At 36.6% G+C, this 14,686-nt stretch overlaps 1 protein-coding gene across 1 annotated transcript in view; it reads right to left on the minus strand.

Annotated features, from left to right (window-relative positions):
* Nucleotides 1-10,958, minus strand: part of pcsk2 (proprotein convertase subtilisin/kexin type 2) — a 35,615-nt gene extending 24,657 nt beyond the window's left edge. The window contains exons 1-4 of the mRNA XM_028468670.1: nt 10,275-10,958; nt 8,584-8,688; nt 1,138-1,251; nt 559-667 (exon numbers count right to left, since the gene is read on the minus strand). Of these exons, the coding sequence (XP_028324471.1) occupies nt 559-667; nt 1,138-1,251; nt 8,584-8,688; nt 10,275-10,451 (505 nt within the window). The 5' untranslated portion in view covers nt 10,452-10,958. The remainder of the gene's footprint in view (nt 1-558; nt 668-1,137; nt 1,252-8,583; nt 8,689-10,274) is intronic.
* Nucleotides 10,959-14,686: the final 3,728 nt, after the last annotated feature.

Raw genomic sequence — 14,686 nt, forward strand, 5'->3', positions numbered from 1 at the left:
CAAAAAAGGGAAATATTGGAAATATTTAGTCACCGCTGAAAATATAAAAATTAAACATTAATATTTGTTAATTTTTTCTTGTCCAATTTTTTCCAACTTATAATGAAAAAAGTGTCTAATAAGATGTAATAACATTCACTATCAGCCAACAAAAAGACATAAGTTACATGAATGCAATTTGTAGGTAACCTTTGGTACCCTGAAAAGAGTATTATTATTATTATTATTATTATTATTATTATTATTATTATTATTATTATTACTATTATTATTATAATAATAATAATAATAATAATAATAATAATAATAATAATAATAATAATAATAATAAAATGAGTGAACTGTCCAAATTTTTTTTTAAATGACCTTAAATATTGGATATATTTGGAGTCACCGCTGAAACTATGAAAACAAGCAACATGAACATTTTTTCTTTTTTTCTTTCTTGTCCAATTAAACTGATCTAATCTAAACAGAGTGACCATTTTATCCCTATGAGGTGTACACTTTAAATGAGTGAAATCAAGTGCCTGCAGGTGAGAGGAATCTAATACCAACCATCATCCATGATTGCAATGGTAACTCCTTTGCCCGTGTAGCCCAGCTGCCAAGCTTCAGCCACATTAAGATCCAGCCCAGGGGTCCCGTCTGCCTGGCCTGTGTTTATCTAATTATCCAGAGAATATGGAGAACATTTGTGACTCATAGATTCCAAAGTGAGCCACCGTTAGGAAAGATTTTTCGACATGGACAATGCGTGCATGCAGTAAAAGGTTATTGAGGAAAGACTGAAAAGGGGGGAAAACGATGCAGGGAACTGAAGGTGAATGAAAGGGGAAGTAAATGTCAGCGATACGGCAAATTTATCAGGCACAGCAGAAGAATGACGGGATGCGCAATGTGGCATAAAAGTCATGTTTTGGCAGGAAGCGTAAACAACAAGGGAGGCATGAACGCTAAGCTGAGTAGGCGTTGTAATGGCCAGGCCAATTTAGGAATGAATAATTAAGTTGATTCAGGTTGTATTGAAGAATATGCCATGACCTTGAAGTAATTAATGAGAAAAAAATTGGCTTGGTGTGAAAGGTCAGGCAACAACATGCAGTGGGCGAAATGAGCTGACTTATTATTACTCACCAAATACCACTGTTTGGTGAAAAGAGGGTCGCTCATGTTGACTTCAATATCATTGATGTTTCTGTAACCTCGTTTCTGACGATCAAAGCCCTCTTGCTCCAAGACGCTCTTCACCTGAGAGAAGAAAAGCAGAGGACATCCAGATCAGGGCAAGATTAAACAGTGTAACAGGTTTTTTTGATTTTTTATTTAAATTTTTTCAGTTTTTCTCACTTGTTTACACACCATTATTGGTACTTGAGACACAATGACCACAACATGTAATTAATGCATCAATTCCCTGAACCAATTCTGTTTTACACTCAATTTGTAGTTCTAAGACGCACTTTTTTCAAAACACTATGCACAATTTTCTGCATTTGACACAATTTTCCTGAAGAAAAAATCTTGTTTCCACGAGGAACACGCTGTCGTTCAAAATTCTAAAGTTAATTGCCGTACTTTGCACACTGACTCATCACATGGGCAAACACCTGTCACACAGCTTTACAATTAGCAATCAGAGCTTTAGCACAAAAGGGCAACAGGTGAGCTCTTCAGTGTTGGAGCAATGGATGCCAACATTGGAAACAAAGGCAGAGCCAGAGCCAACGTTGCCTGCGATGATGCAGCATAGTTTTTGTAATCTTTTTTCTTTTTTTACTGTTTTTACTTGTTTTGTATGTGTTTGAGTTTGAGTTAAGTTGAGATGAGATAAGATGAGATGGAGCATTTTTTTTTAATAATGCACAGCAACTATTACAAATATCAAATTAACAAACAACAAGCTTCTGAACCATTAAAAGAGGCTAAGCAGATAAACAGTGTGACTGAACAGCAGGTAATATTAATTTAAAATTAAGTTCTTATCACAATAGTTTTTTTTAAATGAATAAAACATGGTTTATGAACTGAAAAACATTTATTCCAAAAAGGTTGAAATTGCTGCTGGAAAGTTTGGTTTGGTCTCACTTGGAGGCGGACATACACTGTGCGATTTTTTTTCAATGGTCGTACTCAGCTCCAGCTCAAATTGTGCAACTCAATTGTCTAAATGTGCGCAGTTTACGATTCATGTTCTCACACTATACGGACTGACACTCTGACAAGAACTCTGAAGCGTCGCCATTGAAACAGAAGAAGAAGACCTGGAAGTGGAGAGAGAAAAAAAAGGCGACAATGTGATGAACCAGGAACTGGCTGGACAGACGTGGGCTGTACAGTCCGTCAAATGTAGAGGACAAACTTCACATCTGTAATAAAATACAGAATATGACCAATAAAGGCGAAAGCCCCCGATTTAATCTTAATCTTAATTCTACAGTGCTCCAACAAGGATTTCATGTTTGATTTTCTTACAACCATACGATTGTTGATCGGGAGCTGGTCGTGAGGTGTTAATCGCTTCTCGTGATCTCGGGTAAACAACACAATGCACGACACACGATTTAGCCGAGACTCCGCCCAATCCCAACAATAGACGCACGAGTGAAAAATCGCCTCAAAATTGGCCAAAAATTGCACTATGTATGCCCGCCTTTAAACAGTCCTCGTGACGTTTTTGGAAAAGTTTCACGCATTGCATTGTGGGATAAGGAATGAGTCCCGTAAACGGATGCATAGAAGTGTTTGTATTTCATTCTTAGGGGGATTCTTGTGTTTTTTGCCAGACAAGGATGATTCGCTCGACGCCAATTTTGTTCTAATTTGTTCCCGGTATTCCTCATACTATCAGAATGAAGTAAAAACACTTCTATGCATTGTGCAAAACTATAACGAGACAAAGCATTTACGGTGGAGATAAAAACAAACTTTCAAGCAGAAATTTCAACCTTTTACATCCTTTTTGAGCAAATAAACTTCACGCTATTGACCAATGAGGCCTGTACTGTGAATTTATTTGATTAAAAAAACAAATTGTGTATTAGGAGCTTTAAGATCAGGGCAATCACATTTGAAAGCTGTTGCCTGTGTGTATGTAAGCTTGGTGGATCTCCATCATGGTATGATAATGCACCTAAATAGGCAGATAAATGTACTGTGAATCTAGATGGCAAAAACTAAACAAAAAAAAAAAAGAAAATAATTATATTGAGAAAAAATAAAGATTAGAAACAAAATGAATATTTGTACACAAAGTGAAAAGATTTATACAGACGCTAATACTGCTTGAAATCACAAATTCTTCCTAAACGCTGCTATAACACAAAATCCCAGAAAAATTATGAGCAAAGCTTTTTTCAATGAAAATGTAGCTTGATCATCCAGTGAGAATGAGATTGCACCACTATTGTAGAGTTTGATTAGTCATACAACCTGTTTCCAAGGAGATCAGTCTTTTCATCGTCTCATGCTTTGGTCTACATTTAATTCTATTGCTCTCATCATGTATACCTATTTAAAGAAATCAATGAGAAAAAGCATGTTAATTTAGCTACTATGTTATACCCTTTTCCACAGTTGCTTACCATTAAAGGAGTGAGCTTTCCACTGTGTGAAAATGTTGTTACAAAGATAAATGTTCCACTTACACTTAACCAGCAAATTCACTTTGTAGTGCAGGTTATATTATTATAAAGTTCAAAATATGAATAAATGATAGTTGGCCGCCATGAAAAAACAACATTCTGAGCAGTCAATTTTAAATTAAACCTTATAAAATAAGTAACAAACTAGCAGATAACCATTGCGACAAAAAGAATTATTAAGAAATATTTGTTACCTCTGCCAAGAAAATAACATCTTCACCAGTGTTTATTTTTTGTTCCGTCAAAAGTACTTGACCACATTTTAACCAAAGATAGACCTTATACACTATGGAATTTTCCATTACATTTTGGAGGGGATCGGGATCAATATACTGACTCTGGATCTGTTGAAATAATTGTGAAAACACTTGTGCGTACTATATCAACGGTCTCCAACTCATTTTAATTCAGGGGCCAAATAAGTGCCAGCTTGATCTTAAGTGGGCCGCAGATATTAGGTTGGGGAAAAAAGAGCAAATTCAACATTAATGTGACCTAGTTTGTGCCTCCATGTCTAAATGACATTAAAAAAAAGTATGTGGTGCACCAATATTATTCAAGCAATAAGTGACAGATATTACATTTCTTTGATTGTGTGACAAATTTCTATTTCATTTTGTGAATTTTTTTTGGAATAATTTGAGGGAAATTGCAGGATATTGTAAAAAATTGAGAGATATTTGAAGAATTTGCGATTAAGAATTAAGCTACCATTATGTGATAAAAGTATGTGAAAACTGTGAGCCATGCAAATATTGTGGAGTTTCACTGGATTTTAGTTTTTGGAGCAATCTACAACAGAATTAGTGAGAAATTTACACAATGATTCATGTTTTCTCTGTCATCTAAAGGGCCAATTCTGGCCCCCGGGCCTTCAGTTTGACACAATTATTGACTGATTATTAGTTAGTCAGTTTTTTGTTTTGTTTTTGTTTTTCCTATTCTGTTTAGTACTGTTTATTATGTTTTAGAAATGGGGGTGGGATTAAATAAGTCTTTCTTCTTCCCACTTCCTTTTTCCCACACATTATTGCATTTATAGATGTACTGTACTTCAATCGTATCTATTATTTTGAACATCTCTGCGTGTTTTTTCTCTGTTGGAGTTTCCTTGTACAGAACGAGTTCTTTTGTTCCTTTTGTTTTCTTGTCCCTGCTCAAAAAAAACTAATTAATGAAAATGAAATGAACATAACTAAACAAAAATAGTCCACTTTGCATGAAATAAACTCATTTCAAACTGAAATTTTGACTCACACAGAGTCACTAAAATGTAACTCAAATGCCGTCAATTGCATGAGATTAGTAAAGAACTCCCCAGATAGTATTTCAGCTGATTAAAATATTGAAATCTATTGAATGAAAGTGGAAATGTAGCCTTTAAAAAGTCATTTCTGCTCCACTCTCACACTGGTTTTACTTTCACATCCTCCAGCTCACAGGCGCTCTCGTCCCCTCCCCCGATAACCCTCTGGTTCAGGTGGACAAGAGTGGGTTACGGTGCAGAGAATTATTTTGTGAACCTTTTCTGTTCCCTCCTTTCCCTCGCTAACTTCAGCATGACTCACAGGAACAGTCATTGTCTGCCGTGTTTACCACCTCAGATAAGAAGGTAGAGAAGCACTTAAGACAGGCTTTCTAAAATGGCAAACACCTATTCAGCCTAGATCTGCCTCCAATCATGTACTCTAAGCAATCACAAAGCTGCACGCATCGTAAACCACTGCAACGTCACAATCCTTTGAATGATGTGGGACTACTACAGTGCAAACACACTCACAGACAGACAGATATTACATTTATTGACGTGAAATTGCCTTCAGGAAGGAAAGTGACTAATTCTTTGCACTTCCACACCTCTGTGGAAATTTCTCCATTACTTGGCAGAGGAGCTGGTATTTCTCCTGAGACAACGTGACACACTGCCCACTCACGGCATCAAACGGTGACCGTGCCCCACCGCCATCACTACTGCCTCAAAAGGCTTCCGTTCAAATCGTATCAAAGAGCACTCCTCTCCTCTTGGTGCTTGCCCTCATTTCTCTCCTGGTTTTTACTTGTATTCTTCTATCAGACACAACAATTTCTTACATTTTCTACTGTCAGATGCACCTTAAATAGCTTGTTACTGAATTAATCCTTTGTGAAGAAATAAGGATGGAGGAGTCATGGGAGTGTGAAAAAGCAAGGATGTGTGGAAGAATAGACACCTCCTTAGAAATGGAGATGAGAAAGGACAAGCCAGGATAAACATGCATTCAGGATGATAAGGAGATACAGAAATAAAAATGGAGATGGAGGAGTCAGAAGTGGGTCAACGTGCTTCACTGAGGGAGTCCACAAACGAATAAGGACTCCTGGGACTTATAACTGCTCCTTGATTCAAATCACCTCCTATGATTTAAATAATAATGTGTCAGCTAAAATAACAAAATAGTATAATAAAACTTTGTTAACAAAAGGTTGACTTTCACTGGGATATTTTGCATAGCTGTCCTTTACAAATAAGGCAGTTATTACAACAAACTGTAATAGAAGTAGGACTGGGTAATATATCGAGATTTAAGATATATCAAGTTTTGTACTTTGATAATATAGAAAATTACAATATCGCCTATAATATATTTATTATTATTATTATTATTATTATTATTATTATTATTATTATTATTATTATTAATAATAATAATAATAATAATAATAATAATAATAATAATAATAATAATAATGATAATAATTTGTTTTATTTAAAAGCATCTTTCAGGCCACTCAAGGACACTTTACAATAAAAACAGAATAACAGAAACAGTGCAATACATTATAAAACAGAATAATACCAAAAAAAGAAGAAAATAAAAAGCAATTTAATAGCTTATTTTGTATTAAAATACTTCTCAGAACAGCATCAAAAACACAGTTCGATGGATTAGTGAGAGCGTGCTATAACTCAGACCTTCACCTAAAAGGAAGCCACGCTACAAAACTCACTCACACATGCTGTCCCAGGAGAAAAATCCAAATCGTTAGACTTTCTTTCAATTAAAAATATCAAAATTTATACTGTATATCGCCATTTTCAGAAAAAATAGTGAGATATGAGTTTTGGTCCATATCGCCCAGCCCTAAATAGAGGTTTACTTTAAAGCATGGATGTGAATTTTGCACGGAGACGTATGAATTGTCCCTCAAGCAAGAAACATTTAAGTTCCAGTCATAACACATTTTGCAAAACGAAATCCCCTGCAATCAGTTATTAGCCCTTCAGATTCCAAATTAGCATAAAAGATTGTCATTGTTAAAAGCCATGCTCTAAGAGCATTAAGTAGTAGAATGATAAAGCAATAAGACTTTATTCCAATTAAAAACTGTAATTCATTGATTTTTCTCCAAACTGTTGGCTTACATTGAAGCGATAAACCTAATTAAAGAAAGCAATAAAGCATTTCAGAAGACTAAACAGGCAACGAGCTGACAGAAACTAATAAAGGCAACATCACAAAGGAGCCTGAGCAAGAACAGTCAGAATTCCAAAAGGAATTCACATCGAATTATGAAGCAAAAACATCTTATTTCATGATGAATGGAGCTGCACAAGTCATGTTTATGTTATAACAATCACTGTTTTTCCTTGATTTGCCTTCCAGGTCATTTATGGCAATTTACTGTGGGCACAGAAATGAACTTATATCACAATGTATTGGTTTTGTTTCTTTAACGTTCATAGCGATAATTTTATGGCCAAGGGACGTGTCTTTGTGACCAATGAATGCAAACCCTCCACAGGATGTCAAAATGAACCAATCATGATATTGAGATAAAGAACCAAGAGTGCACATCTATACTAGCTTTACGGTATCAATCTGTTCAACACAAACACAAATATAGCTTGTAACTCTAAGAACTTAAGTTCTATTCCCAGTTGCACACATTATTAAAAAAAATGTGTATGATAGATAGTATCTAAAACTGAAGAATGATATTCAAACACATGGTTTCTGTAATAATCTGCAACAATCTCTCCGTAATACAGCAAATCTCAACTTGTGGGTCGAGACCCAAAAGTGGGTCGTGGACCTGTATTAGGTGGGTCATGGGCAGCTGGTCAAAAATGAATAAATACTTAATGTCTCTCATGTTGGACTTGTCATTTATTTTGAAAGAAACTTTTCTTTTGACAAACATGCTGTGAAATGCATGCTGCACAGGAAAATATATATATTTATGTTTTTTAAGAAGATTATATGTGTGTGTGTGTGTGTGTGTGTGTGTGTGTGTGTGTGTGTGTGTGTGTGTGTGTGTGTGTGTGTGTGTGTGTGTGTGTGTGTGTGTGTGTGTGTGTGTGTGTGTGTGTGTGTGTGTTTTCAACAGCTATTTTTGAAAAACTAAATTTGGTTGGTTGAATTCTATAGTGGGTCGTGATTTAATGACCGTAGCAAAATGTGGGTCCCAGTGTGAGACCAGTTGAAAACCCCTGCTGTAATATATGGAAATAAAAGCCCTGTCGAGACACTGAAAGAGATTTTAATTTCCTTTTTTTTAAATATATAAATGAAATGGGGGAAAAAAAAGGATTTAAGATGAATAATTTCCCTAAAGGCACAAAGTGATTAAGGGAATGTAAAAAAAAAAAAAAGGTATTTATTAGTTCTATTTTGGATTCAGGAAATAGAAAGTTTTTGGGATACAAGTACGGGACAGTAAAGAGTCCTGTAATATTTGAGTTAATGTGACTTAAATACATGCAAAGCTACAGCCTAGATTAGATACTTTTGAATTTTCACAGATTAAATCTTTGTTTTCTTTATGGTTTGACTTCCTCCCTTATCCAGTGCTGTTGTTTATATTCTAATTCATGCAAACTGAACCATATTGTCATTCGCCTGCACATTCAAACAGGAAATGGTGCATTAGTGTTGTGTATCTCAGCCAACACTCTTACCCTTCTGTCCTTTTGGAGCCGTTGTCTGCTGTGAGGGTTGCGTTTGCTCCTCCTTTCTGAAATGTCCTGAGGATAGAAGTGAAAAAGCCCATCTCCGAAGGGTAGCTGTGGAAGAGAAGCACGAGGACAGAATCAGCATCAGTGATAAGAGGTAATACAAAGTCAGCAATCATGAAGTGTGGAAGAAAAATCAGAATAGAATAGAATAAAGCCCTATATAGCGAGAGCAGGATGGTATACTGTAGGTCATCCTCCAGGAGCGAACAAGGGCACTGATTTGCTAACCTTCACAGAGAACACGGAGAACACCGTCTGTAATCACCCACAATAAATCACAAGGCCTGGGAAATGATATGCATCACCCAAAGCTTAGCATGAACACAGATTAAAGACCCCCATATGCGTTAGTAACAGCAAAGGGTGCAGGTCAATCCTCCAAATAAATGCTTTCAGACTCGCCTGTCACATTTAATGTGAAAATCGCATAATTTATAGAAGGGATGAAGATTATTTCTATTTCCTGCTCTTTAGCACAACTGTTTGGGGCCAAATGCTTGAATACGTCAAGAAAAATGACAAAAAGCGGAACCATTTACTGCAGCTCCAGGGAATGTGCTTTTATTTACTCTTGTTTTATGCACATACATGAGCTGATTCATAACTCCACTGCATGCTTTAAATTGCTCACGTTCGTCCCATATCTGTGTCCCATCTGAGTTAATATTTAGGATAGGGAAAAAAAGAAAGATGATTCAAACAAAGACATGCGCTGTTTAATGGTGCATATCCCATTTAGACAAATATAGCCATGGATTACATAACCTGGGAGGCAGTAAATGGCAGACGGGTTCTTGTATAGCTACACACAGACAACCAAAGGGCAATCAAATAATTGGTGATGCTTTTCATCACAACATGGGTTTCCCCAATATGATGAGTTACAAATTAAAGCAACTCGTTTTTTTTAATTTAATACTGCAGTAAAAAAAAAAATTCAACAAGGTAAAAGGATGATCTGCTACTGAGTGAAGGCTCCAACTAAAATCATCCACACATTTATTGAATGAATATTACCATTTCTCTGTCTTAAATAGCTTTTTATATGCTTTTGCAGGATTTGAGGTGTTATTTTAAAGGAGTGCTGAATTTCAGACCAGTACATATATATAATGTGAAAACAACAGATAATTAATATGTATTTAAAAGGCATTATATGTTTAAGAATCTAATTTAAGCATAAGACTTTAAATTAGAAATTCTCACAGGTGAATTGAAAAATCAAACCCCTATTCTGTGCCCTGCTGTAAAATTCATTTTGCGTTTTTTTTCTCTGTACTTTGACAAGATAAGCAGCTTTCTATCACTGGTGGTGAATCATGTTGCTCTTTCAAAACGTGACATCATAAATAAATAGGTTTCATTTTGTCAGTCAATTGTGCCCACAGGCCTGTGGGAAACCCGCCACTCAAGCCATTGAAAAAAGTAACAAAAACCTTACAACCATCTGTAAAGCTGTGTGAAGCTAATCTGATGTAGCCAAATGAATAAAAAGTAGCAAAGCATTTATTTTGAGAATTTTTATTTTATTTTTTTTATTTTTACTTGGGCATAAAACTTAAAATAAATAAATAAATAAATTAAAAAAAAAAGATTAAAATGTATAAATATCTATTTTTAGTAATGATTCCTACCTTTCTGGCACTCTGAAACCCATACTGTGATGCAAGCTGGTGCGCCTCATCCTGTGCGTCCTCATGCAGCTGAACCAGGAGATGGTCCGTCAGGGCTGTTTCTGCAGAATGAAGCAGCATCCCGCTCAGAACCAGCAGAAAGCCCACCGCTGTCCCATACCGGGGTGGTCCGAGCATCGTGTCTGTCTGTCTGTCTGCTGTCCGTCCGTGTGCAGCCTTCCCTTCCCCGCGCTGTGCCTGGTACAGTGCGCGGGATGGTCCTCGCCGGAGGAGACACAGCAGGAGGAGGAAGATGAGGAGGAGGAGGAGGAGGAGGACGTAAAGAGGACAGGATCAAAGCTTTTGCGGATGCATTTTCTTCCTGTTCGTCAGCTGATGAAACCTGAAGAAGAAGAAGTTGTTGTCGCTTTCACAGCTGCAGCAGCTTCAGGTCGTGTGTCTACAGTGGAGGGGATGCGTGAGGTGGACCCAAACCTGCATCCTCAGCTTTCTCTCTCCCTCTTTCTCTCTCTCTCTCTCCTCCTCCTCCTCTTCCTGTCATCTGTAATTCATTTACCTTCCTCGCTCGGGTAGTTTGGTGACGTCGTACCAATGAGCTCCGGCGGGTGTGTCCCCCATGGCTATAGCGACACTTTCAGCACCTTGGACAGTTCCTCCCATCACCAGTGAGACCTAATGGGGCTGTTATTGATCAGACTGTCTCTCTCTACTACAAACGACTGCTAAACCAAATGTGTCAAACTCAAGGCACAGGGGCCAAATCCGGCCCTTTGGGGCATCTAATTCGGCCCGCGGGAGAAAGTAAAAATGACCGAAAAAAACATGTATCATTGTGTAAATTACAAAATAATTCAGTTGTAGATATATTTCAGCCCTTCCAAATATACATGAATATAAATCTACAAATTTCCCATGCTTATATCACATGATTACAATCTGAAATTGCAAAGTTCCTCAAATTACTCCACTAAATTAAATAAGAATTGTTCATAATGCGAAGGCAATGTAAGTGAATTTAAGTTTAAGGTCATTTAATGCTTGGATATTGTCAGTGTCTTATATATTTTATATGTAACTTAATAGCTGGAAGTACAAACTAGGGCACATTAATGTTGAAATTGCTCTTTTTTCCCCACACCTAAAATCTGTGGCCCACTTGAGATCAAACTGGTCTGAATTTGGCCCCTGAAATAAAATGAGTTGCTGTGCTGAACCATTTATGTTTCATTTGTTTTAATGTGTTTCCATTGAACAGTGTGAAGTATAAACATTCCAACTGTATTGTAAATGTCATTAATTCATGGGTCACCGCCAACCTTTCTGATACTGTGAGATACTCCAAAGGCACTGAATCATTGTTTGTTTCAACATGCAACACTTATTAACTCTTATTTTATGCGCTTGTTTCATTTTCGTTACATTTCATGAGAAATCATCATGTTTCTGTCACTATAGACACTAATTAAAATCTTTAAACTAAATCTAAAACATGTCAAATGTTTTTACAATATTTAAATTGTTAAATTGTAATGGTATATGCAGGTTACCTGGTAACCGCGGGCACGGCGTTGTTGACTCCTGCATTAATTGTTCCTTTAAATCTGACAATTGCAGAAGAGACGATGGAGAACGTTAATGTCCTCACCCAGTGAAGTGTGGGAATAACAAGATTTATATAAGAAAAGAAGATAAATTCATTCAGATTACGGATGTTAGTTGTGTTAAATATACAGCATATATTTCATCAGTGAAGTTTAAAGCTCATGTGACTATTTTTTGTCAGACATGGGAGAGATATACCTCTTTTGTCATTAAACATTCAGCACATAAGCTGCACAGAGTTTAATGTTTAATGTCCTTGTTCCTTCATTAAAGCAGAGCTGAAAGCTTCTACCGGAAGCGTCTATCAGTGTAAAAATGCCTGCTAATTAAAAACAAGACATGGCAAGTTTGTGTTGTAGACTTGATAAATTCATTTCATTAAATTCCAAAAGGATGGAGGAGGCTGTATGAAATGCATTTTTATGCTAGTTCTTATTCTTCATATAAGACAACATTATGCAAATGGTTTAAAATTAAGAGCTCTAACATCATGTGGCTTTTTTATCTTAGAAGTCTGGAAACGGTGTATTCACTCTTTTAGTGCTCGCTGTACACGTTACTCTCACACTGCTGACATGAAGCATGACTCTGAAGCATTCACACTGTATGCATGAAAATCTGATCATTATCAAACCATATAGGGACCAAACAATTAGAGGGTGACAGTAATTCTATACGCTAGTTGATTTTAATGCTTGGACTGCCTTTATAACATGTATACCAAAAACAATTTGATAACTTTTTACAAGGTCTGGTAATTAGTGTGTACTGGTAGGTAATTTGTATCATTTTCATAAAACAAATGAAGAATATCATCTGTGCTGAAGTATATGTTGTTGTTTTGTTTTTGTTTGTTCTTTTGTAAAAATTTGATTGGAGAAAAAAAAAAAAAAGGTGAATTTTGGGTTTTATCACAATCAGAAATACTTTAATAATCTCAGGGAGAAATTACCCTTTGTTACAGTGGCTACAAGTACACATTATAACACAGTGAAAAGAAACAATAACAAAAGATGCACACAGTACAGTGCATGATTAAAAAGTAAAAGTGAAAAAGTTTAAAGTAAACATAGAGACCAAAGCAATGATTATATTAAGACAAGAATAAGGATTAAATATGAATAATTTGGATTACAGTAACTCTACAAAACTACACTGTACAATCGTAGAAAGCTGTTGGGCTAGCTGTGTACTGTTTTTTTTCCTGTACCGCTGCTGTGGCATACAAATTTCCCCCTGTGGGGGATCAATAAAGTTTTGTCATATCTTATCTTAAAGTTAGGAGTTAAAGAATTTGATGGTCACAGGCTGTGGCATGTGGTGGGATCACCATGGAGCTGAAGGAACTCCTGTGGCTGACCAGCACATCATGGAGTTGTCAGGGTCTGTTTGGTTTTAGTTGTCCTTAGCCCTTGTGGTTATTTTTTGTGTGTTTCTGGGTCTCTGTTTATTCTGTTTTAAATTCTACAGTAGTTTCATGTGTTTATTTTTCTCTCTGAGTTCCCAGGTATTCCTATTCGTGTCTCCACCTCCCAGTGATGTAAGTGTGTTTGGGTTTTGAGCGATTAGCTGCCTCATGTTTTTGCACCCAGGTGTGGCCCATTCCCAATCAAGCCTCCCTCACTATTTAGCTAAATGTTTGGACACAGAATGGTTTCTGGATCATTGTCAATGTTAGATTCCTTGTTTGCTGCGGCATGTTATCTCCTGCTCCCTGGTTTTCATGTGCCTCTTTGGATTTTGGTGTTTTGTTTGTTTTGATTTTTAAACATGGACTATTATTATGAATGCTACGCCTGCCTGCTACCTTAATCTCTTCCTGCCTTTGAGTCCTCAACCACATCATATCTGCATTGTGACAGGAGTGATGAGAATGATTCTCATACATTTGAACCAACGACACAACGATACAGTTCAGTCGGGATCACTTTAGTTAAATAATTTTATTTAGCATACAGTTTAGATTTGGTGATTATCTGCTCTGGGACCTCTCTGTCCTTTCCAGCAGTTGCGTGGAAATCCCAAAGTGGAGGGAGCTCCCCCTCGCTCTTCCATGACCTACATGGAAAGGCATAAGCAGAGAGAGCGGTCAGCAGGACCCCCTGGAACAGAAGCACGGACGTCAGATGGCAATAGAAGACACTGTTTAATAAGAGAGAAGGGGAGGAGCTGGGGTGGGGGTGGGTTGCATGGTGTTTGTGGATAAAGCGTGCAGAAATAGGCATTTTGCAGTGGTTTAAATGCAGCACTGAGACCAACTCTAACCAATGGGAAGCATGGAACATGATCAGCTGGATGATTATTTGAATTGGGGACAGATGCTGTCAGTGGTTAGCTGAAGGAGATGGCTAGTTTGACTTCTGTGCCTGCCTGAACTAACGCAATGCTCAGTTTCTGACAAACGGGGCGACTTGTGGAGAAATTTTCGAGAATTAAATGTTTTTGATGTTTATTGTGTAAACTGCAACCCATTCAAAAGTCCAACTCGTAAATGATGTACCAAAGCATTATAAAGAGTTCAAACTTGAAAAACAAGAAGCTTGAAAAAAAATATTTCAATGTAACAAAATAATGCTTGATACATGAAAGTTTAACCCTGATGAAGAAACATAACTAAATTTGGAAGATACAGTACCTGCCAAAAACACTGATTATAATATTTAATGCAGAAGAAGCCTGACTTTTACAACCTTCCTTTTTATATTTTCAAAATAATACGAGCATTTGTATTGAATTATCAAGCTATATTTTTCATCCCTTTTTACTTAATTCTTGTGTTTACTTTTTTTTTTTATATTCATTTTTTTTTT

The sequence above is a fragment of the Gouania willdenowi genome, chromosome 15 (genome assembly GCF_900634775.1).
Source record: "Gouania willdenowi chromosome 15, fGouWil2.1, whole genome shotgun sequence".
In the NCBI taxonomy this organism is placed as follows: domain Eukaryota; kingdom Metazoa; phylum Chordata; class Actinopteri; order Blenniiformes; family Gobiesocidae; genus Gouania; species Gouania willdenowi.